The 22,907-nt window shown below is 37.0% G+C and overlaps 2 protein-coding genes and 1 non-coding gene across 5 annotated transcripts in view; 2 read left to right on the forward strand and 1 right to left on the reverse strand.

Annotated features, from left to right (window-relative positions):
- ZFC3H1 (zinc finger C3H1-type containing) overlaps window positions 1–6,044 on the reverse strand; it is a 50,635-nt gene extending 44,591 nt beyond the window's left edge. Inside the window, exons 1-2 of one of the 3 annotated variants that reach the window (XM_065934082.1) lie at window positions 5,260–6,044; window positions 297–713 (exon numbers count right to left, since the gene is read on the reverse strand). In XM_065934082.1, the coding sequence (XP_065790154.1) occupies window positions 297–713; window positions 5,260–5,854 (1,012 nt within the window). In that variant the 5' untranslated portion in view covers window positions 5,855–6,044. The remainder of the gene's footprint in view (window positions 1–296; window positions 714–5,259) is intronic. The other 2 variants (XM_065934081.1, XM_065934080.1) reach the window with 2 other exon arrangements.
- Window positions 6,045–6,329: 285 nt separating this feature from the next.
- Window positions 6,330–22,723, forward strand: THAP2 (THAP domain containing 2). Its single transcript, XM_065934086.1, has 3 exons — window positions 6,330–6,837; window positions 14,053–14,248; window positions 18,847–22,723. Exons 1-3 carry the CDS (start codon window positions 6,767–6,769, stop codon window positions 19,234–19,236), a joined length of 657 nt encoding a protein of 218 aa, XP_065790158.1. The 5' UTR covers window positions 6,330–6,766; the 3' UTR covers window positions 19,237–22,723.
- Window positions 12,052–12,155, forward strand: LOC136168028 (U6 spliceosomal RNA). Its single transcript, XR_010663193.1, has one exon. It is a non-coding gene; the product is annotated as a U6 spliceosomal RNA (small nuclear RNA).
- Window positions 22,724–22,907: the final 184 nt, after the last annotated feature.

Here is a 22,907-nt window from a genome sequence, read left to right on the forward strand (position 1 = left end):
AAACTCCAATCAAAAAAAAAAAAAAAAATGTAAATGGCAAAAGTATCCCCTGTAAGTTAGGGAACAAAAGTGCCCATTACCACTTATGTTAAAATTGTATTATTAGCCCTGATCAGCACTTAAGGCCAAAATCAAACAGAATTTGTCATCATCCAACAATATGACTGTCTATGTAGACAGTGCAAAAAGAATTCAGACAAAATATTAGAATCATTTCAATGAAGTACACTACCAAAATAACCAGTTACCCCTTTGAAAGAAATGTCATCACTAACTGAAATTTTAAATTCCATTACCTGGACTAGATTCAGTAGTGTCAGATTTCAGGGAAAGCTGTTTTGTTCCATCTTTAACTTTCTTCAATCGGTTCTTATCTCCTGGTAAAGTCAATTTTTGCCTGAGTGGTTTTAATTCAAATGCCTGAAAAGTTTTGACCTGTGTTTTCTCCTCAGGAGCTACTTCTTTACTTGAGTCTTTTATAATACTGACATTATCAGTGCTTGTTTGGTCCTCAAAGTTCAACATTTTAGGATCTTCTTGCACATTCTCCTCTTTACTACTCAAAGCCAGTTTTTCATCCTTATTGATGCACTCTAGTTCCAACTGTATTTGCTTATACTTCAAAAGTAAATCTTCAAACGTTTCTTCCCCACAGTTTTCACTTTTTGATGAATAATTCTGTTTTCTTGATGGAGATCTTCCAAAACTTTTGGCTGAACAGCGTATTAAGGAAACCAGTTGCCAAAAATTTTCCAGTTAATTTAACAAAAACACATTAAGTTATGGATGAATTATCTCCCTTTTTTGTGTTTTTCAAAGATGAATTGATATTTTAAAATTACTAAATTCCATTTAACACATGTGCTGTTATGTGTTAAGCACTCTCATTATGTGACCATATTTCAAATTTAACAAGTATTCATATAAACAGTCCACTTACAAGATCACCAGTGTCACTTATTACCCACAGTATCCACAGGAACAGCACCTAGTTAGTTTACAGCATCCTTCTGAAGGTATCAGGAAAGCCCATAATAAGCTGGTTGTTAAAGATTTGTTTCTGAAGGAAGAGGGAAGAAACTGAATGGTTTGTCACCAATGTTGATAATTTACACTTCAAATAATCAGAAGACGTTTCTTCTTTTTAATTAATTTCTTCTCATCTCAAATTTTTTAAAAGAGATAAAAAATAAACACTGATAATTAATAATTAAAACTAAGTTATGAATAAGAAACACTGTATTGAAAATCTAACACATAGCAATCTTAGAACTCATCAAGTATACTAACATCCAAAATAGGTACAACTAAGACAAAGAAACCATTTTTTAAAAAAAACACCTTAAGTTGTATTCAAGATGTATCTTCTAAACTAATTTTTCCTTGAAGATAAGGATATTTAAAACCTGTTATTTTTGGTCTTTCTTTTCTTTAACATAGTGATACATAAAACATAACTTAATGGTTGGAAGTGGCTACAAAGTTCCAAACTAAAATTTTTATTCAAAATAATTCACACATGTAAGAACTGTTCCACCTCACTTCTCCAGTCTAGAAATTAATAAAAGACAAGTATTTTATTTGGTTTTAACACAATAAGGCATTAACAGATCATTAAACTGGCTAGGATATAACATTACATTTCCCTAAATATAGTTTCTTCTGTGAAACAACTTACTGGACAAACAATCTGCAAAGATTTTTAAACTTCTCTAATAACCAATTTAAGAACGGGAATTACCACCAAGTATTTTAGAAACTAAATGATCATTACAACTGAAAATCTTTAAAAGTTCTGCAGCAAAACTGTTCTAGCAAGTCTTTGGTTTTCTGATCTCCTTTTTAGAGGTAGGTTTCTTGAAATAATACTGGTTTCTCATTACCTCCTCAACCAAATGGAATCTGGCTTCTGTTGGCTGAGTCTATCCATCGTGTTTTCAAACCTTATTCCATCTGATTTCTCTAACTCTTTGTTTCTCTAGGTTTTGGGGTTTTTTTGTTTTTTTTTTTTTCCTTAATGACATCTTTCTCTCCCAACTGCTTCAACAATAGTGTTCTCCAGTGAGTCCTACTTGGTCTCTCTCTTTTCATTCTGAGCATTCTAGTGCACTCCCATAGTTCTGCCTGGTGGTAGGTATTTCGGGTTCTATCTCCCACAAGCCATCTTCCATCCTATTGTTAATCTTTCTAGAACACAAATCAGATCTTATCCCTTGTTTTAATCTCACTAAGAATAGAGTCCAAAATCCTTACAATGGCATATAATGCTTTCATGATTTCCTTCCAATCTTACCTCTTCCAGGTTTATCACAATTTATGCATAGCTTTGTGTCTAGGTTTTTCTGGTCTTCAAATTGACCCCAATTCAAAGGCCCTCTGCTTCATGAAGCTAGATAATTATTTGCTCACCCACCCCACCATTACATACTCTTTGTACATAAACTTGGGTAATTATCTACATTTAAATCTTTTTCAATGGAGTCGCAGCAATTAAAAAAATAAGACTGGAGTACCTGGAAACATTCAGAAAGAGAAAAGATTCAATACACTAACAAAAAATAAAATAACTAAAGGACAGGAAAAAAGGAAAATCAATTGAGCTATGACTAATTAATCTCCTTCAAAGCTAAATGAAGTCTCCTACTTCGACCTACACAGAACAGTTAGGATGAAACCAACACTTAAATGATTTAATAGGAAATTGGTCAACATGGAGCTTCTAACTGAAATCCGGTTTATGTTAGCTATGACCAGATTTGAAAGTTTAAGCTGCAGCCATCCAAAGAAGACATATGCTAAGACTGATTAAGTGCCTATCAATAAGGAAAATTAAAAATGAATGAGAATGAAAATAACTACCTCCAACAGAATCTGGTTTATTCTATTTCATTAAAGCTGCCTCTAGCATATTTTAATTATTACTGAAAAAGTTTTAAAAATACTCACCTGTACTCATGCTACTTCACTTCTACATTACGGAAATAAGTCACAGAATAACTCTTATTCTTTCTTAATGCAATACTTGTAACATAAAAATGTCACTATTACAAGTACACAGTGGAAATAAAAATTAAACTTAGTATAATCATGATATTAAAGGAATTTAAAGTAACAAAATCTTTTATTACAAAATTTATTTGCTCCCGTTACATAAAAGAGGCTGGGAACTATGTTTCTCTTCACAAGTTTTTATAAAGAATTCCACCTCTAGGATGGATTAATGTTACTTCACAAGGAAAACAATGAGCAGAGGATCAAAACAATCATCCCTGTGCAGGATATGTGAAAAGAAAAACAGCAAGACAGCTCATTTCTGATAAGTTACTACAGAAATCAGACTGGATACTCTCCATATTTGTTTCACAACACCATATCCTTGTTCATTAATAAAAACATCTAAGGTTAACAATTAATAAAGGTATATGGCAGGGGCCAAATTAATATCGAATGCATGGACAGAAAGACGGCAAAAGCAGGAAGTAGGCAAGTCCATGCATCACCTCCTTCTCTAACATAAAATAAACTAAGAAAAAAACTTTAAGCTCCCATAGTACTTTTTACATACCTCAACTTGAACTTTTTACACTGAATATAATTAACATTTGTCTCTTCAACACACAAGTTTCATTTTTGTATTCTTTTTTATCCTTTTTTTAAATGTTTTTTATTGAAGGATAATCGCTTTACAGAATTTTGTTTTCTGTCAAACCTCAATCATTTTTGTATTCTTAAATAATTTACGAGTCTGTAATCAAACAGCTCTTCTGTTCTTAGGCTCAGAACCGACAACTAACAAATCCTTGGTTAAAAAAATTACCTTGGGCTAAGGGTTTCTATCTTTATTCAAAGAACATTTTCTTTTTAAAAGTTAAATACCTATGTGATTTTTTTCCTGAAACAATCCTGGAGTGCTCCTGACCCAACTTGTGGTTGCATAAGTTTTTTCAGAGCACTAGCATGGATGAAGCTCCTCCTCCTTATCTAAACTACATTTCTGGTCCTCTTTCTATCCTGACATCTGGCAAAGACCATTTGGTCTTGATCTGTGAAAATAACGTTGCCTGTCTCCCCAACAAATGTCATTACATGTAAGTTTCATATATAATGAATACATTAAAAAATCACTACAGCATGGAAATTACAATCAGCAATAAGTATTCTCAATAAACTATTTTTATCAATTATCATGGAGAGAAGACACAATTATCATGAAATATGTCAAGACACAGTTCTACAAATAATCTGAAAGAGAATATTAATGTAATCACTAAAAATATACATCTGCATCACTTTGTTGTATCTTGAAATACATACCCTAAATGTAAAAAAAAAAAAAAAAAATTTTTTTAAGGGTAGTTCTACAAACACATCTTAAAATAGCAAATCCTCAGATGAATAAACTCAAGAAAGTTTAAGACAACTAAGAATAAGATTAGAGGGGACAAGAATCAGATATTTGCTATTTTCCTCCTTAACCTCTCCATTAGCTCCACCTCCCCATAAACCCCATGGTTTCCAATACAATAAAATAAAAATGCTGGTAAGTTTCAGTTTCTCTCTAGTCCACAACTGTCAGCACTAAGAGTTATAAAATGCCCAAAATGTGAACATAAGAAATAGAGAAGTTAAGGAGGTAAAGCTTCTGCCAAAGATACATGAATTCCAAACCTCTGAATTAATAGTTGGTGACACCAGGGGTTTTTTTCCCCCTAACTTAAAAACGCAGCAATGTATAAGAATAAATCAAGAAAAGTTAAAAAAAAAAAAAAAAAGAATCACAAATAAAAACATTAGGACTCGGTGTATCGACACTTCATAATCTTCAATGTGGCAATGCAATACGATATAAGCAACAGTATTCCTCAAACTTTTTACGGCTAATACTTTTTTCTCCCTCTAACACTATAAAACAACTTCACATAACAAAGTTTACTAACAAAAACAAAGGCTAATGAAACCTGGACTTGTGATGTAGTATTTCAAATCTGACTTTACACTTAGATTCCACTAGTTTGGCCCCCATCCCAAACAAGTTACTGTTAGAAAAAAAAGCAATATACCCAATCAAGCAATTTGAAGAAACAACGGGCAATTTGACAGACCGGGTTTACCGAGGAACCACCTATGGTAAGTATATTGACACAATGACAACTAAGCGGTTCTGACGGTTCAGAAAAGTTACTCATCTCACAGACCCAGTAATGACGCTAAAGGGAACTTTAGTGACACACCCAAGGCAGACCGCCACGTTAAGGATACAACTCTTCCGAGGTGGAGAGGGCTCTCGCCAGCTCTGACTGCTGCCGAATCCGGATCCCGCTCCTCCTCCCAGAGGTCTGCCCCCCGGTTTGCCTCCTCGCTCACCCCCTCCTCGGCCCCGACTCCAGCGACTCCCACCCCGGTAAGGCCTGCCTCGAAAACGGAAACGGTCCAAGGCGATGTGGCTCCGTTCCCAAAACGACGGCCGGGGGCTGCTTTCGGACAGAGAGCTGGAAGGCATCCTCACGGAGGGCGGGTGAGACCGGAACGGCTCTTTGGGTCGGTAGCTGCTATGTCCCCTGAGGTGGCCCCGCTCTGACGCGTGCCGCGAGCGTGAGAAATTCCTCAGCTGCAGCTGAGAAGAGGACGACGACGAGGAGGAGCCACCGCCTCCGCCGGATCCACCGCCCCGGGCCGGGTGAGGAGGCCTTCGCCGCGGGTACGGTAACAGCCCGCCGCCACTGCTACTGCTGCTGCTCCGGCTCCGTATCTGACTGTTATTATCGTCGTCGCTGATCTCCCCATCTTCAAGCTCCCCTTCTTCCTTAGGCGAGAGGCCACTGGAAGCCAGGGCCGGAGTATCTGCGGTCGCCATCCCGGGAACAGCGCTTTCCACACAACCTCAGCCCTCTATCCGGGGATCCGCCCGACTACTGCCTTCCTCTTCGGCTTCCTTCTTTCCTAACGGACCCGGTCGGTGCGGCCTTATCCTGTTTGGAGACCTAGCGGGCTCTGCTCCCCAACTTCCCCGCACCCCAGCTCTTTCTCGCCGGACCGTCGCAACCCTCTTCCCTACCCTAGCGCCCCCTTGCTCCTCCGCGATCGGGGCTCTTCCGCCTCGCGAGAAAGTGGCTCTGGAAGTGGCTCTGTTCGGCCGTCACTTCCTGCTGCACGCCGGAAACAAGGTTTCCAGTTCACGCGATAATAATTAGGAGAGCGCGATGCTCCCTGGGAGTTGTAGTCTTTTTTATTGCCGCTCGCTTTGAGGTTTTCCTTCCAGTCTGAGGCGCGTACCTATTCCTGACTGGTCTTTGGGGGTTTGGGGTGCGTGGCGGGGTAGGCGGGCCTGTTTTTAATCCTGGCCTCAAGAGAGTTTCACAGTAATAGGGGGGATAGGAGGGCACACCTCGTCTAATTGCTCGGTGACCCGCAGCTAAAGAGACGCTGTAGTCCCACTCCCTTTCCGGAGCCGGGGAGAGGGCAGGTTGCGTCCGCCATGTTGGTGAAGGCAAACGAAGGCGACTGGAGCTCCAGGACCGTCGGCTTTGCTGGCTCAAGTCCGCCATATTAATAAAGAGAAAGGGCAGGTTGACCCCTCCCGCCCCCCACCCGCCACACACACACACACACACGCACACACATACACCCCTTCTTCCCAGCCATCTCTGGCAACTCAGCTCAGTGGGCCCTTCCCCAGCCTCTTTTGCCTAGGGTCCACCCGAAGGAAGCGTAGCATCCCGCGCTTCAAATCAGGCTTAACACAGCGCCGAATGAGGTGGAAAGGGAAATGCCGACCAATTGCGCCGCGGCGGGCTGTGCTACTACCTACAACAAGCACATTAACATCAGCTTCCACAGGTAACCTGGGCAGGGAGTGGGGCTGACGGGAACGGGAGTTCCTAGACTGGGTATCACTTGTGTGAAAAGAACAAGAGGATTCTAAGTTAGATAGTTGGTAGCAGGGACGCGTCGCTTTTGCCTTTTGTGTTTCTCACATCTGTCCAGTTTTTCTCTCCTTTCGGGGAAGGTTTACTCAAGTTCTGTACAGTGATTAGTCCTTCTCTAGAAAGTGACAGGAGGATACCTTAATTTTCTGCTCTTTTATTTCCTGTGTATTCGACCAGGTCTTGATGTTAATGACGCCATAAGAGGAAGCGAGATCTTCCTTTTCAAGTCAGCAATCACCTAAAAAGCCGACTACGTTCCTGTTATAATTAGTCAGTTCTCACTAGCTATATTGACATGAGAAGCGTTTAAGATTTCTGATAGTCACATACAGTAACTGCGGAGGAATTGTCATTAATAGCAGTAGAATTAAGCTATGTGAATGATAATGGAAAAGATAAGCTTTATATTATTACTAGAACAGAGTAGTATACAAAGAACCCAGGTTACATTCTTCGTTCATTTGCTGAAGCGCAGTCAAAATTCTTTAGTTCTGTCAAACCAGAACTCTGGAAAGCACGTTGAATACTGCATGAAATAATGACTCGGTAAACATTTGCCTTCTCTGCAAGTGCCTGCCATATGCTTGAAGAAAAGAAATATTCAAAAACAAAAGAAGCATTCAAGAAGTTAAGTGCAAACAGTTCTGCATTTACATACTTTGCAACTTAATAAGATCTTAGAATTGAGAAAATGATATCCTTGACCTTTCTCCCCACCTCATTATGACTAAATGTACCCCCTATTAAAAGTTGCCACTTAGAATCCTTGTGGTGTTTATGTTTTTCATGTATGTCATGCAAATGTAGTGCTTTATTCATTGATCCATCTAATGTATTAAAAAGCAGAGATATTACTTTGCCAACAAAAGTACCTATAGTCAAAGCTATGGTTTTTCCAGTAGTCATATATGGATGTGAGAGTTGGACTATAAAGAAAGCTGAGCGCTGAAGAATTGATGCTTTTGAACTGTTGGCGCATCAGTGCATTGAAGAAGACTCTTGAGAGTTCCTTGGACTGCAAGATCAAACCAGTGAATCCTAAAGGAAATCAGTCCTGAATATTCATTGGAAGGACTAATGTTGAAGCTGAAGCGCCAATACTTTGGTCACCTGATGCAAAGCACAGATTCACTAAAAAAGACCCTGATGCTGGGAAAGACTGAAGGCAGGAAGAGAAGGGGAGGACAGAGAATGAGATGGTTGGACGGCATCATCAACCCCATGGACATGAGTTTGAGCAAGCTTGGGAAGTTGGTGATGGACAGGGAAGCCCAGCATGCTGCAGTCCATGGTAGCACCATGGGGTTGCAAAAAGTCGGACACAGCTGAATGACTGAACTGAACTGAATGTGTCCCAAGCTCTTAGCACCTGACATGGTGCTAAGGATCCAGAAAATTCTTAACCTTCCTGGACTTGGAACGAGAAAGACCAACATAAATAATTATGGTTAAATGCCACAGAAGAGACTTTCAAGGAGTCCTAACTTAGCATTGGAAAGTCAAATAACACTTCTCAAAGGATGTGAAATTTCAAATGAGACCAAAAGATGACATAAATCTGGTCCTGTACAATACTTTTAAGGGTTTTCTATTTTATCCAGTGAGTTCTTGAGTAGCTATGGAAGGCTTACAAAGAATGAAGTGATTAGATTTCCATACTAAAAAGTCCTCAGGCTGCAGTGTGGAGAATTAGAGTGTTACCTAAAGTGCTGGTTAAGCATCATCATGAGATGAACTTGACAAGAAAGGAGCTTATTACAGAATGTTAGCATACCTACTATTTCACAGGGAAATCCTGATGCAGCTCAGTGGAACTAAACAATGTACTTCTGATGCTGACATGATCAGCACTAAATTGATAGAGAAAAAAGTTAGGATCCTGTAATAAAATAAGGGAGACTCCACCCAGTGGCCTAGAGTAGAGTGGAACTGAGAGTAGGGATGGGAAGAAGTGGACAGTTTTGAGAAATGTTTGAGGAGAAACTACTGTATATGGTAATTTGATTTGGAAGATGAGGAAGAGGGTGGAGTCAAGGCACCAACAATGAATGTTTAGGAGATGTCTGGTGGTATGCTAACATATGTACCTCCTTTCCATGTTTGATCGTTTGCTTGCTATGAAATTAACATATTCATGTGTAACCTTAGAAGTTTAGGCCTTATGGTAGCATTATTCATAATAAAATTAATTCCTATTTCATAATTAACATTTCATTCACTCCTTTCCTAGGACATTGGTAGACTTCTTTATCCTCATATACAACTTACATTGCCTAAACTTACTGTCCTCATTTTTCTTCTCTCTTCCTTAGCCCATTCCAGACTGTCTCCCCAGTAATCTTTTGAAACTGTTCTTGCTAACATGAATTGTCACTCCTACATCTTTTTTCATGGCATGTGATCATTTCCTCCCTGAAATACTCTCTACTTTGAATTATTTGACACTAATTTTGTGATTTTCATCTTACTTCTCTGGCCTAACTGCAGTCTCCTCCACTACTCTACCACCTAGCCCATTCTCATCAAAAGGATGAGAAAAAAAAAAAACTGTTCCTGATGCCTCCTAAGTCAGTATTTCTAGTCCAAATCTTCAGTGGGTTGTAGACCTTTAGATGAAGTGTCTCAATTATTTCCCCATCTCTTCAGTTCCTCACATTCAGCATACTAAAACTGTACCCTTGAACTTGTCGTTCCCTCAAAACTACATTTCCCATATTCCCTTTCTCATAAAAGGAAACACCAGCCACCCAGAAGCTGGGAGGTTATCCTCCCTTGACTTCTCACCATTCCCTCTCGATTGAAGTATTAAAACAACTTCTTAACTGGTTCACTGCTTCCATTCATGTCCTTCTAGCTGCTCTTTTATAGTAAATGCTGTGTTGCTAAATGTTTAACAACAGGATCTCCGGGGATGGGTGAAAGCCCTGATTTGTAGTGTTTGTCCAATTTGCAGGATATAAATACTCCCAACCATAACTGGTTTTAAGCTACCAACATGACATCACTGATCATGGAGTTGGGAAGAAATGTACAATACTATTCTATTCTGTATCATTTATTTCATACAGGTTTCATACATGTAAGTAACCTTAAGAGTGTAGATAATAGTAAAATAACTAGGTGGTGGGTTTTTAATACATATTACCTTTGTTTTTAATCTACTTAAATGCAGACTTACATAATTTTTAATCATGGCTGTGTTTAACAACCACTTAAAACATTTTCTGTTAACAGTCACCTCTAAATTGGGCTCTTGATGACTTACCAATGCCATTTTGGATAAAGTTCAAAATCACTATCTTAGCAGGCCCTCCATCATCGTTTAATGTCATAACACTTCCCTATTCCCAAGATACTCTAACATTCTTCACTACTACCATTTCCCTAGCTAATTCCCATACTCTCTTAAGGCCTCTTGATGAGATTAGCTCTTCCTATTATGGTTCTGTGCAATCCTGTACTTACCCTTTTATAAGTTCATATAATTACACTCGTAATTACATTTGTAATATTGAGTTGGCCCAAAAAGTTCATTCAGATTTTTCCATACTGGAAAAGCCCAAACGAACTTTTTGGGCCAACCCAATAATAAAAACAGTATTTAATATTTACCATGTACTATGCACTGGGTTGGGCTTCCCTGGTGGCCCAGATGGTAGAGACTGCCTGCAGTGCAAGAGGCTTGGGTTCGATCCCTTGGTTGGGAAGACTCCCTGAAGAAGGGAATGGCAACCCACTCCAGTATTCTTGCCTGGAGAATTCCCTGGACAGAGGAGCCTGGAAAGGTGTAGTCCATGAGGTTGCAGAGTCGGGCAGGACTGAGTGTCTAACACACAAACACACACACATGCACTGAGCTAAGCATTTGCTCACATTGTCTCATTTAATTCCTAGAACCACACTAGGTACCATTATTACTCAACTTTATGGGTGATAAAACCGAGGCCAAAAAAGGTTAAACAGCATCCTTAAAGTCACCCAGCTACTATGTGAAGGATCCAGAATTGACACCTGGTTCGATTCCAGAAAAACTGTTCTCAGCCACTCTTTTCTGCTCCATCAAACTGTTTGATTCTCTACCTTCCTCATTACAGTATACCCTCAAAAAAGAAGGATATCATAAAGGTAGGTCAGTTTTATTTACCACCATGTCTCCAGTGCCTAGGACAGTGCTTGGAATGTTAGAGACATTCAGTTATTAAGACCCAAGCAAAGTAGCACTGTTTAAAATACTGAGTGATTTTCCAAAACATGTTTCTGAAAGCCTGTTTCTATTTTTGTGTGGCAAGAATATATCCATCTATTAACACTACTTCACTTATTTAAAACTAATATTTACAGGATTTATTATTACTTAAATTCAGCTTACAGGCAGCTTCACTCACCCTTTGGATTTGGTGGGGAAAATCCAAACAACATGTGAAAAACATAATTAAGTTTAATCTTTATAAAACATCCAAAATCAAATATAAAATTGTTGATTATTTTTATTTTATTTCAACAGATAATCTGAAGATTATTTAGTAATGCCAAACTAACTCCACTAGTTTGTGTATTCGTTTATTCACTCAGAAAAGTTCATTGAATGCTTACTTTACAGGATAAAGTGAAATCAACAGCTTCTAATCAGGAGAAACTTGTGATCTAGTGGTAGAGATAGAAAAGTAAACAATTAGATTATAGTTATATTCGTGCTATATGATACAGGAACATATAACCGAGTCTTCTGATCATGAAAAACTTGTTAGGAAAATGGGATTCCTAAACTGAGTCTCAAAAGAAGTAGAATTTGATGAAGTTAAGGTCCAGTTGGAGGCATTGATTTCATTATTTTAAAAAGAGCTAAAGAGGAGTGTGAAAAATAATATCTGACAGTCTTCATATATCTGGAGAGTCTTATACAAATGCTAATACAATAGTACTGGTAATACTTATTTATTCTGAGCCTTTACTGAGGGCCCAACAAGAAGTGTGCTTATGAATTAACAGCTTAATTTTTAGCTCAGTCCCCAAGAGAATTTTCAAATCATTAAATATTGGAACAGAGCTTTGAAGTGAGAATACATTATTGTTAAGAAGTGAGAGCTAGCAGAGTAGATTAATTCTCCATCAGAAGTGTCTAGTGGTGCTCGCTTTGGCAGCACATATACTAAAATTGGAACGATACAGAGATTAGCATGGCCCCCACGCAAGGATGACGTGCAAATTCATGAAGCGTTCCTTATTTTTTAAGGCATATGGAATTTAGAAAGATGATAACGATAACCCTATATGCAAGACAGCAAAAGAGACACAGATGTATTGAACAGTCTTTTAGACTCTGTGGGAGAGGGCGAGGGCGGGATGATATGGGAGAATGGCATTGAAACACGTAAATTACCATATGTGAAATGAATCACCAGTCCAGGTTCAATACATGAGACAGGGTGCTCAGGGCTGGTGCACTGGGATGACCCAGAGGGATGGGATGGGGAGGGAGGTGGGAGGGGGGTGCAGGATGGGGAACACATGTACACCCATGGAGGATTCAAGTCAATGTATGGCAAAACAAATGCAATATTATAAAGTAAAATTAATTAATTAATTTTAAAAAAGACAAAGTGTCTAGTGAAATGGGAAAAAAATACCTTATGAAAACATAGGAACTGTAGAGTGACATACAGGTGTTGTCTTCAGATCAGGGTGTATTTGAGGTTGTGGGGAATGGGGACATGAGACGGCAGGTGTATAAGTAAGCCCAGACTTTCATCTCTGTGCCCCTCCCTGCTGGTAATTTGAGCAACTCTACTATGTCTAATATAGCCAGAGCTGTTCCTACTGAATCTTCAGCTGGGGGCTTCAGGGCCACAGGATCTTCTAACATAAATGTAATGGTTCTTTTTAGGCACTAGTGAGTTCATAATTCATACTTTAAGGTAGTCAAACTAAAGAGTTCAGTTCAAACTTACTGCGTGTAAATGTTGATTCTTCTATTTTCAAGTCAGTCAACACAGGGGCTTCCCTGAAAGCTAAGGAAAGCTAAGGAATCTGCCTGCTATACAGGAGACCGTGGTTCTATCCCTGGGTAAGGAAGATCCGCTTGAGAAGGGATAAGCCACCGACTCCAGTATTCTTGGGCTTCCCTGGTGGCTCAGCTGGTAAAGAATCCACCTTCAGTGCAGGAGACCTGGGTTCAATCCCTGGGTTGGGAAGATCCCCTGGAGAAGGGAACAGCTACCCTCCAGTATTCTGGCTTGGAGAATTCCATGGACTCCGTAGTCGATGGGGTCGCAAAGAGTGGGACACAACCAAGTAACTTTCACTTCACAGCACAGCTACCATCAGAATTTTTAGAAGTCCCTTATATTTTTCTCTTCCTTAACAGCCGTACACTAGGTGATATCACTGTATTTTATATTTGAAATAAATATAAAAGGAAAAACATTCCAGCTGGCTTGTCATCAGTGTTTTACTTCTTGTAGTAATTATGCTTTCAACTGTACTACATAGCTTAAGAGTTCATTTTTCAAAAATATATGCAGTTTAACTTCATGGAAGTAGTATAGTATAGTATTAATTTATATGTTCTATATTTATAGTAACTAAGCACATTTTTCTTGAGTCCCAACTATTTGCAAGGCAATACCTAAGTGGTAAAGATAGAAAAAAGATATAATGATCCGTGTCCTCAAGAAACTTATCATCTTCTTTCATTTCACTGGAAATTTTTTTAAAAGAAAAATTAAAAAGCATGTGGTAAGTATCATAATGAACAACAGAGGAAGGAATACCAGAATCTGCCTTGATAAAATTTAATCTGTGGATTATCTGAGTTGTCTTGACCATGTATATCAACAGCAGATCAAATCATTGTGAAATCATTCCTGCTTACAGTGGTTCCACATAAATTTGATATAGATCAATTTAGTCTTATTTTTTTTCTTTATTAATTTTTAAGAACTTATAAAGATGAACATGAATTGGTTTCTGTTCCAGTGTTTGGATATTATAAATTTTTAATTTGTTATGTGAATGGAAGACATTTTAAATTGTCACTTTTCAAAATTTCTTTTGACTATTTAGTGCAACCAGAAGTGTGATAGTTGGAATTTGAGTTGCCCCGTTTTTTGTTTTGTTTTTTTTTAAGGTTTCCTTTGGATCCTAAAAGAAGAAAAGAATGGGTTCGCCTGGTTAGGCGCAAAAATTTTGTGCCAGGAAAACATACTTTTCTTTGTTCAAAGCACTTTGAAGCTTCCTGTTTTGACCTAACAGGACAAACTAGACGACTTAAAATGGATGCTGTTCCAACCATTTTTGATTTTTGTACCCAAATAAAGTCCATGGTAGGTAATGCTACTTTTCTTTAACTCCATTTTTACCATTTTTAGAATCCATCCCTTTTTGTTTGTAAAATGGAATGATTCAGAATATATTGAAATTAATATATAATACTGTACCTCAAGGAAGTTGAAAAATTGCAGTAAAGATGCAGGCTAGAATTGGTGCTCAGATCTCCTGATTCTATTATTCTTTCCCCAATCCAAACTGTTTTATCATATTGGAATGCTACATTATTGTTAATTATTATCAATAACTGACCCATTGGTTAAACTGAAAAATCTTAATGAAACCTCTAGCATCATTCTGCCCTGGTTTTAGGATAACATACAAATAATGTGTGATAAGTGCTTTCACGGCAGCATACCCAAAGAATACCAGAATTAGACCAAAGAATATAAGGTCAGAGGGAGGCGTAACAGGAAACTTCATAGAACTCCGGAATTTAGGCTGGTTTTGAGCTTGGAGTTTGGAACTTAGGAGAGAGTTCTTGACCTTGCACAGGGCAGCTGCAGTAGTACAATGAGAACAAAAACGAATGAGTTGAGGGATGAGTGGAAAATAAGTATTAGCAAGTGATATTTAAAAGGAAGGAGAAATTTAAGGTATAGTATGAATGTATTAAAGCAGTGTTTTATCTACTCAAGGAAGATCTAATCAGAAAGGGAAAAACTAGCTGTGAAAGACAGGGTCATTGAAACATTAAGGGGTAAAATGAACAAAAAAAATTTTTTAAATTTAGCTTTGAAAAAGAGGACAGACATTTTTTGCTCTGAGAGAAGAAAAAAACCACTACTTTTCTTGAGTTATTTTTGACCGGTAAATTTGCAAATCTGTGTGGTTAATATCTGAATGGGAGAGAAGAGAGAGGAGATTGTGGTAAACTGATTATTAATATTAACATCACAGATATTAGAAAAGCTCCAAGATGGCAAGCATTTTACTTCTGAATCCTCAGAAGCTCAAATAGTGCCTGGTACATAGTACACACTCAGATGTTTGTTGAATTTGAAGTATACCTTGGTTTTGACACTTTGATCATTTATTCTTTCAACAAATATTTACTAAGCTTTGCATATGCCGAAATCCAAGTTAGATGCTGGGAATATAAAGATCAAAAAGGAGCCCCTGCCAATTCCTCTAGGCAGAAAGAATGCCAGTTTTAGATTTCATGAGGACAGGAACCATATTTATCTTACTTGTTCACTGTTGTGTTGTTTCAATAAATGTTTGTTGAATGAATGAAAGACACAAACTTATGAAATTAATGAGATAATCTGGGAACTAAAAGTGTTTTAATATTTTTGGAATGAAAATTAAGATGGTGAAGGGCAGAATGGGGTGAGATCCTAAATGGCATAATATGCCATGTAAAGATTTTTTTTGTTCTTTAGAAAATAGGGAGGCAAAGAAGAATGTAGCCAGTATTAAAACATCAAATCTGTTAGAAAATTATTCTAGTGGCAGAAAATAGATTCAGTTCAGTTCAGTTCAGTTGCTCAGTCGTGTCTGACTCTTTGCGACCCCATGAACCGCAGCATGCCAGGCCTCTCTAACATCACCAACTCCTGGAGTCCACCCAAACCCATGTCCATTGAGTCTGTGATGCCATCCAACCATCTCATCTTCTGTCATCCCTTTCTCCTCCTGCCCTCAATCTTTCCCAGCATCAGGGTCTTTCCAAATGAATCAGCTCTTCACATCAGGTGGCCGAAGTATTGGAGTTTCAGCTTCAACATCAGCCCTTCCAATGTACACTCAGGACTGATCTCCCTTAGGATGGACTGGTTGGATCTCCTTGCAGTCCAAGAGACTCTCAAGAGTCTTCTCCAACACCACAGTTCAAAAGCATCAATTCTTCGGCACTCAGCTTTCTTTAGAGTCCAACTCTCACATCCATATATGACTACTGGAAAATCCATAGCCTTGACTAGATGGACCTTTGTTGGCAAAGTAATGTCTCTGCTTTGTAATATGTTGTCTAAGTTGGTCATAACTTTTCTTCCAAGGAGCAAGCAGTGGCTTGCAGTCACCATGTGCAGTGATTTTGGAGCCCAAAAAATAAAGTCTGCCATTGTCTCCACTGTTTCCCCATCTATTTGCCATGAAGTGATGGGACTGGATACCATGATCTTAGTTTTCTGAATGTTGAGCTTTAAGCCAACTTTTTCATTCTCCTCGTTCACTTTCATTAAGAGGCTCTTTAGTTCTTCACTTTCTGCCATAATGGTTGTGTCTTCTTCATATCTGAGGTTATTGATATTTCTCCCAGCAATCTTGATTCCAGCTTGTGCTTCATCCAGCCCAGCCTTTCTTATGATGTACTCTGCATATAAGTTAAATAAGCAGGGTGATAATATACAGCCTTGACATAGTCCTTTTCCTATTTGTAACCAGTCTGTTGTTCCATGTCCAGTTCCAACTGTTGCTTCCTGACCTGTACACAGGTTTCTCAAGAGGCAGGTCAGGTGGTCTGGTATGCCCATCTCTTTCAGAATTTTCCACAGTTTGTTGTGATCCACACAGTCAAAGGCTTTGGCGTAGTCAATAAAGCAGAAATAAGTGTTTTTCTGGAACTCTCTAGCTTTTTTGATGATCCAGCAGATGTTGGCAATTTGATATCAGGTTCCTCTGACTTTTCTAAATCCAGCTTGAATATCTGGAAGTTCACGGTTCATGTATTGCTGAAGCCTGGCTTGGAGAATTTGAGCATTACTTTACTAGCATGTGAGATCAGTGCAATTGTGTGGTAGTATGAGCATTCTTTGGCATTGCCTTTCTTTGGAATTGTAATGAAAACTGAGCTTTTCCAGTCCTGTGGCCACTGCTGAGTTTTCCTAATTTGCTGACATATTGAGTGCAGCACTTTCACAGCATCATCTTGTAGGACTTGAAATAGCTCAACTGGAATGCCATTACGTCCACTAGCTTTGTTTGTAGTGATGCTTCCTAAGGCCCACTTGACTTCACATTCCATGATGTCTGGCTCTAGGTGAGTGATCACACCATATTTGTGATTATCTGGATCGTGAAGATCTTTTTTGTACAGTTCTCTTGTGTATTCTTGCCACCTCCTCTTAATATCTTCTGCTTCTGTTAGGTCCATACCATTTCTCTCCTTTATTGAGCCCATGTTTGCATGAAATGTTCCCTTAGTATCTCTAATTTGCTTGAAGAGATATCTAGTCTTTCCCATTCTATTGTTTTCCTCTATTTCTTTGCATTGATCGCTGAGGAAGGCTTTCTTATCTCTCCTTGCTATTCTTTGGAACTCTGCATTCAAATGGGAATATCTTTCCTTTTCTCCTTTGCCTTTCACTTCTCTTCTTTTCACGCTATTTGTAAGGCCTCCTCAGACAGCCATTTTGCTTTTTTGCATTTCTTTTTCTTGGGGATGATCTTGATCATCAGTGTCACGAACCTCCATCCATAGTTCATCAGGCACTCTGTCTATGAGATCTAGTCCCTTAAATCTATTTCTCACTTTCACTGTATAGACATAAGGGATTTGATTTAGGTCATACCTGAATGGTCTAGTGGTTTTCCCCACTTTCTTCAATTTAAGTCTGAATTTGGCAATAAGGAGTTCATGATCTGAGTCACAGTCAGCTCCTGGTCTTGTTTTTACTGACTGTATAGAGCTTTACCATCTTTGGCTGCAAAGAATATAATCAATCTGATTTCGGTGTTGACCATCTAGTGATGTCCATGTGTAGAGTTCTCTTGTGTTGTTGGAAGAGGGTGTTTGCTATGACCAGTGCGTTCTCTTGGCAAAGCTTTGTTAGCCTTTTGCCCTGCTTCATTTTGTACTCTTAGGCCAAACTTGCCTATTACTCCAGGTGTTTCTTGACTTCCTACTTTTGCATTGCAGTCCCCTATAATGAAAAGGACATCTTTTTGTGGTGTTAGTTCTAAAAGGTCTTGTAGGTCTTCATAGAACCATTCAACTTCAGCTTCTTCAGTGTTACTGGTCAGGGAAATAGATTAGTGAGGATCAAAATGAGGCCAGAGATCAAAAAAGTTTTTAATATATACAAGCTAGACATGAATGATATGGGCCTGATGTGGGTAGTAGCATTAAGAATGATGGGGAGATCCTAAACATCCTGATAGAGATACTTAGGAGTTAGAATTAATAGGACTTGATGACTACCTGAATGAAAGAAATTAAAGAGGAAAAAGGGTCCTCAGGTTTCTTATCTGGACAGAAATTTTCTAAGCAGATCTTAAATCCTTGATTGTAAGATAACTGCGTCATTAATAAGTAAACCTATTCAGGAGCTTGATTCTTGGAAATATTTTTATTAAGTAGGATCACAGGACTGAAATATTAATCAAATTGGAAGAACAGTATTTACTTTAAAAAGAGATCAAATCAGTATCACAAATAAATGTCTAAATGCATTCTATATTTGTCTTGGTGAGAATATTGCAAGTAAATTTTTTAATAGAATCATATTGAGTAATTTGAAAGAAACCTGGGAAGTGCATTGTTTGGTTCCAAAAAGAGCAGTTTAAGTACTGTTATCCAAAATTGGACAGAATTTGCTTATTTGTGATATTCCATAATTTATGTTCATCCCTCTAATTTTATTCGGTTCAGAAACTCAAGTCAAGGAATCTTTTGAAGAAAAACAACAGTTGTACACCAACCGGACCATCTAATTTAAAATCAAGCATTAGTAGTCAGCAAGTACTACTTGAACACAGTTATGCCTTCAGGAATCCTATGGAAGCAAAAAAAAGGATAATTAAACTGGAAAAGGAGATAGCAAGCTTAAGAAGGAAAATGAAAACTTGCCTACAGAAAGAACGCAGAGCAACTCGAAGATGGATTAAAGCCGCGTGCTTGGTGAAGAATCTGGAAACAAATAACGTATTACCTAAGGGCACATCAGAACACATTTTACCAGCAGCCTTAAACAGTCTTTCTTTGGAAGATTTCAAGACTCTTGAACAAGATCAACAGGGTAAAACATTATCAGTTCTCTAAATCTGAAACAAACCAAGAGTACATTCATTTAGGATTTGTTACTCAAACTTCATTCTATTCACAGGTAAAGATATTTAAAGAAATTATTTCAAAATTGAGTATAGAGTTTTACTTGAAGTAACAACATTACTGTGTAATTTATGAAGACTTGATTACAAAAAAATGGAGAACTTTTATGAAACATTTAAATGAGAACAGAAGTGCCTTATTGTGAGAATTATGTACTTAAAATTTTTGCTAGAAAATTGAATATTTGTAGACTTTTGTGTTTTTGTTTTTTTATCCTCTTTAAAGAACAGCCTATTACAAGTAATGTTTTTAATTTATATTATAAAAAATTGTTTTCCAGTACCAAAGTTTGGATATTACATTGTAAGTAATTTGCCTAGTAGGGGTTAACCGACATAGAACTGTAAAACTGCTCAGTTTTTATTAATTAAATTATTGGCAGTGTGATTGGGAAAAATTAAAGGGAAAAGCCCCCTGAAATACAGGGCAAATTATTTTATTTAAACTTTCTATATCTTTTTATCAGTAAAATAAGCTAATCATGGCCTCCATCATAACAAAATTAGCTTTTGCAATAGCTTGTAAAATACTTTGAAAATAGTATTTTCAAATGTGAAGCACCTTTGGGTTATCCAAGGATCTCAGACTACTAAAAACTGGTAACTGGTTATATTCACCTTCTGAGAAAATATGCTATGAAATAACACAGAGATTGAGATCTAGCTTTTATTTTAATTGAACACAAAGATAAATGTATACCACATTTTTCTCATAATAAAAATACTACGTTTTCAATTTCAAAGTTGATGCATTAATAGGCAAACATACTACAAAGTTTCATGTTAGAAATACTCCGTCTGTCTCCACGTGTATTGATACCAAAATTCTTAAGCTTTCTTTTTTTTCCATAAACCCATAATAGAATTGAACTATGGAAAAGTACTTACCGGATTGTATCTCCACAGCTTATAACATAAAATGGAATCAATTTATCTTACATATCAGTTTGCTTTTTATCTCTTTTAGTAAGAATAAAGTAGAGTAACCATACTACATAAAGGAGATGAAGTGTAGATCTCTATAAAAATACATGTGTCTGTGATAAAGCTATACAGGTGCTAATTATTTTACAACAGAGAATATCAGAACTCTTCTTATGGTTTCCACTTGAACAATTAAAGGGTTTGCCTTATTTTGCCAGATAAATGTTTAGTAAGAACACTTCAAACAGATTTGGTCAAATCATATAAAAATTTATTAATGTACAGTCAGGTTAACCAGGCCTAACTTGAGTTTCTGACAACACCATATGAAAGTACCGTATATATAATCACATATTACTGTAAATCTTTCCCATAAGGTAATGGCTCCTTGATGATAAAAATATTTTTATAACATTTGCTTAAATCCTAGCAACAGTCTTTTTACATTATTTGCACCGTTTCTTTTAATAAGGAGTGCCTCTCAAGCAACTAGAGTTACAAAAGCAATGGTAGGAAAGATCTCTTAGTTTTCATCAGGCGCTTAAAGTAAATACTTAAAAAACTCCTTTTGTGTATAGTGTAAACCTTATTAGTCATGTTATCTTTAAAACTGGATGTCACTTCTTGGAATTGTCGTTTCATGTTTTCAACTGTCTTTATATGGTTTCAAACATAATCATCAACACTTACTGACCATTTCCATACTTCAAAATAAGTTGGGCAAATAATCATTTAAACATAAACTATGTTTTCCAAATATAAACTCTCATGTGGTTCACCACCCCTCCCAATACAAAGCAAAACACCGATGCAGGCTGATTCCCATGCACAAGAGTACCTTGATATCTTACTATAACACTTTTTAAATCACAAAAATAAACCATTATAAAATACAACAAAGGTTTGGCAAATTAACTTGACTTCATTATTATTTGAGAGCCCTGAATAAACTACCACTTAGTAAATTTTTTGCTGTTTTTTTCCCCGTGTCATTTTCATGTTACTGGTCTGATAACATGCTACAAACTGTCTGCATCAAATTATTTTAACATATATCCATCTACCTTAAAACTACTTTCATTCATAGAGAAAATTAAAGGAATCTAGTTGTACTTTAAAAATTAAAGGAATCTTTTAAAATCCTGTTTTCAGTTTGTTGATAAATTTATCACTTAGCCCACATATCATGAAACTCATCAAAATTATAGTAGCTCTTTGTCCTCTGCTGTACACATATATCCTGTTTTATGTCCATCATTCATGCTGTGTCTAGTAGGCACTAACCTTTACAGAGAACCAGCCAAAGGCTAGGAATTTGACATAAAGTTGAATATGACATGAATTTTCTGCCCTTAAGTTGCTCAAAGTCCTTTGAGAGAAACAAATATTATTTATAATAATAGAATAAATGCTATGAAAGAGATGTGTGTGAAGTGCTTTGGTAAATGCCATTAAATTGAAATTTAATGAGAACATATAAACTTTAGACCTTTTTATAATAGTTTTCTTTTGAAATAAACTGATTTCTTCTTATAATGACTTACCAAGGGAGATTTTGTAGAACTGGGTTTTAAGGTGAATTACATAGTATTTATTTAATGAATTGTAAGACTTTCTCTCCCTTTAAAATGAACACTGAACAAATTTGTTCTTTATGATATCTTGTTAAAAGGAAAACATAGCAAAATATTACATCAAAGCCAAGATTAGAGTTTATTTGATATTTGATATTTTTACTAAACAACAAGTCCTACTGTCACAAATTTTTTTAAAAATAGTTTTAACTCAGAGTCTTAAAGTTAACAATGCACTATGGCAACAGTTAGTTCTCTTACTTGTTCTTTACAAACATTCTGTGTGGTAGGTGGTGTTATCTCCAATTTATAGACGAAGAAATCTTTGTTAATGTAATTATTCCGACATTTATAATGTATCTGGCCTCCAAATCCTATTCCCTGACCTCTACATTATAACCCTCTGTTAAATACATCATTAAAATAGGGCAGGCCATGTGTCTTAAAAAACAAAAAATATTGTGTGTATAAATATAGATAGATACATAGATATACAGTACAGACAGTCTGTGAAGTCATTGTTGATCTCTTCTAGGTAGACTTTATAATGTTGGGGTTTTTTTTTAATCTCACTTCTCAATGTTAGAATACGGGTAAATTGTAATTTTGGTATAATAGAGAAAATGGTTCCTCTTTATGTCAGATTATGGGATTCTTTTGGTATTTAGACAGTTGAAAACTAAAAAATTAAGGAATTTATAATATATTAAACAGTTGCATATTGTTTTAAAAAAAATGTATTCTGAGTATGTTGATACTAAAAGCTTTTCTAAGGAAATTACTGTCATGCCTATTATTTCTAAAATATGTACATAAACATTTCTGTGGAAATCCTTCCCTTAAATTGAACCCCTGAAATAATTTAATAGAAGTCCCTCTCCTTAAATTGAAGCAAACTATAAGCAAAATAAAGATATGTAAAGCCTAGAAGAGGAATTATCATTTCATTTTATGGCTCAAATTATATCTAAACATACATTATAATTTATTTGCACTGTTTTAAGTGCTGGTTATATAATCTACACCAGAAATATGAAGGGCTATAAAAATTTATGTCTCTCCTGACAATAATTTGAGGCTCACACACAGATTGTAGATATACTTG

The sequence above is a fragment of the Muntiacus reevesi genome, chromosome 4 (assembly GCF_963930625.1).
Source record: "Muntiacus reevesi chromosome 4, mMunRee1.1, whole genome shotgun sequence".
Classification (NCBI taxonomy): domain Eukaryota; kingdom Metazoa; phylum Chordata; class Mammalia; order Artiodactyla; family Cervidae; genus Muntiacus; species Muntiacus reevesi.

What these genes read in the sequence shown, in the direction of transcription:
- THAP2 (XM_065934086.1), top strand. Translation starts at nt 6,767, where the DNA reads ATGCCGACCAATTGCGCCGCGGCGGGCTGTGCTACTACCTACAACAAG. An exon ending in ATTAACATCAGCTTCCACAG is followed by an intron (nt 6,838 to 14,052) that starts GTAACCTGGGCA and finishes TTTTTTTTTAAG; the next exon opens with GTTTCCTTTGGATCCTAAAA. An exon ending in GTACCCAAATAAAGTCCATG is followed by an intron (nt 14,249 to 18,846) that starts GTAGGTAATGCT and finishes TATTCGGTTCAG; the next exon opens with AAACTCAAGTCAAGGAATCT.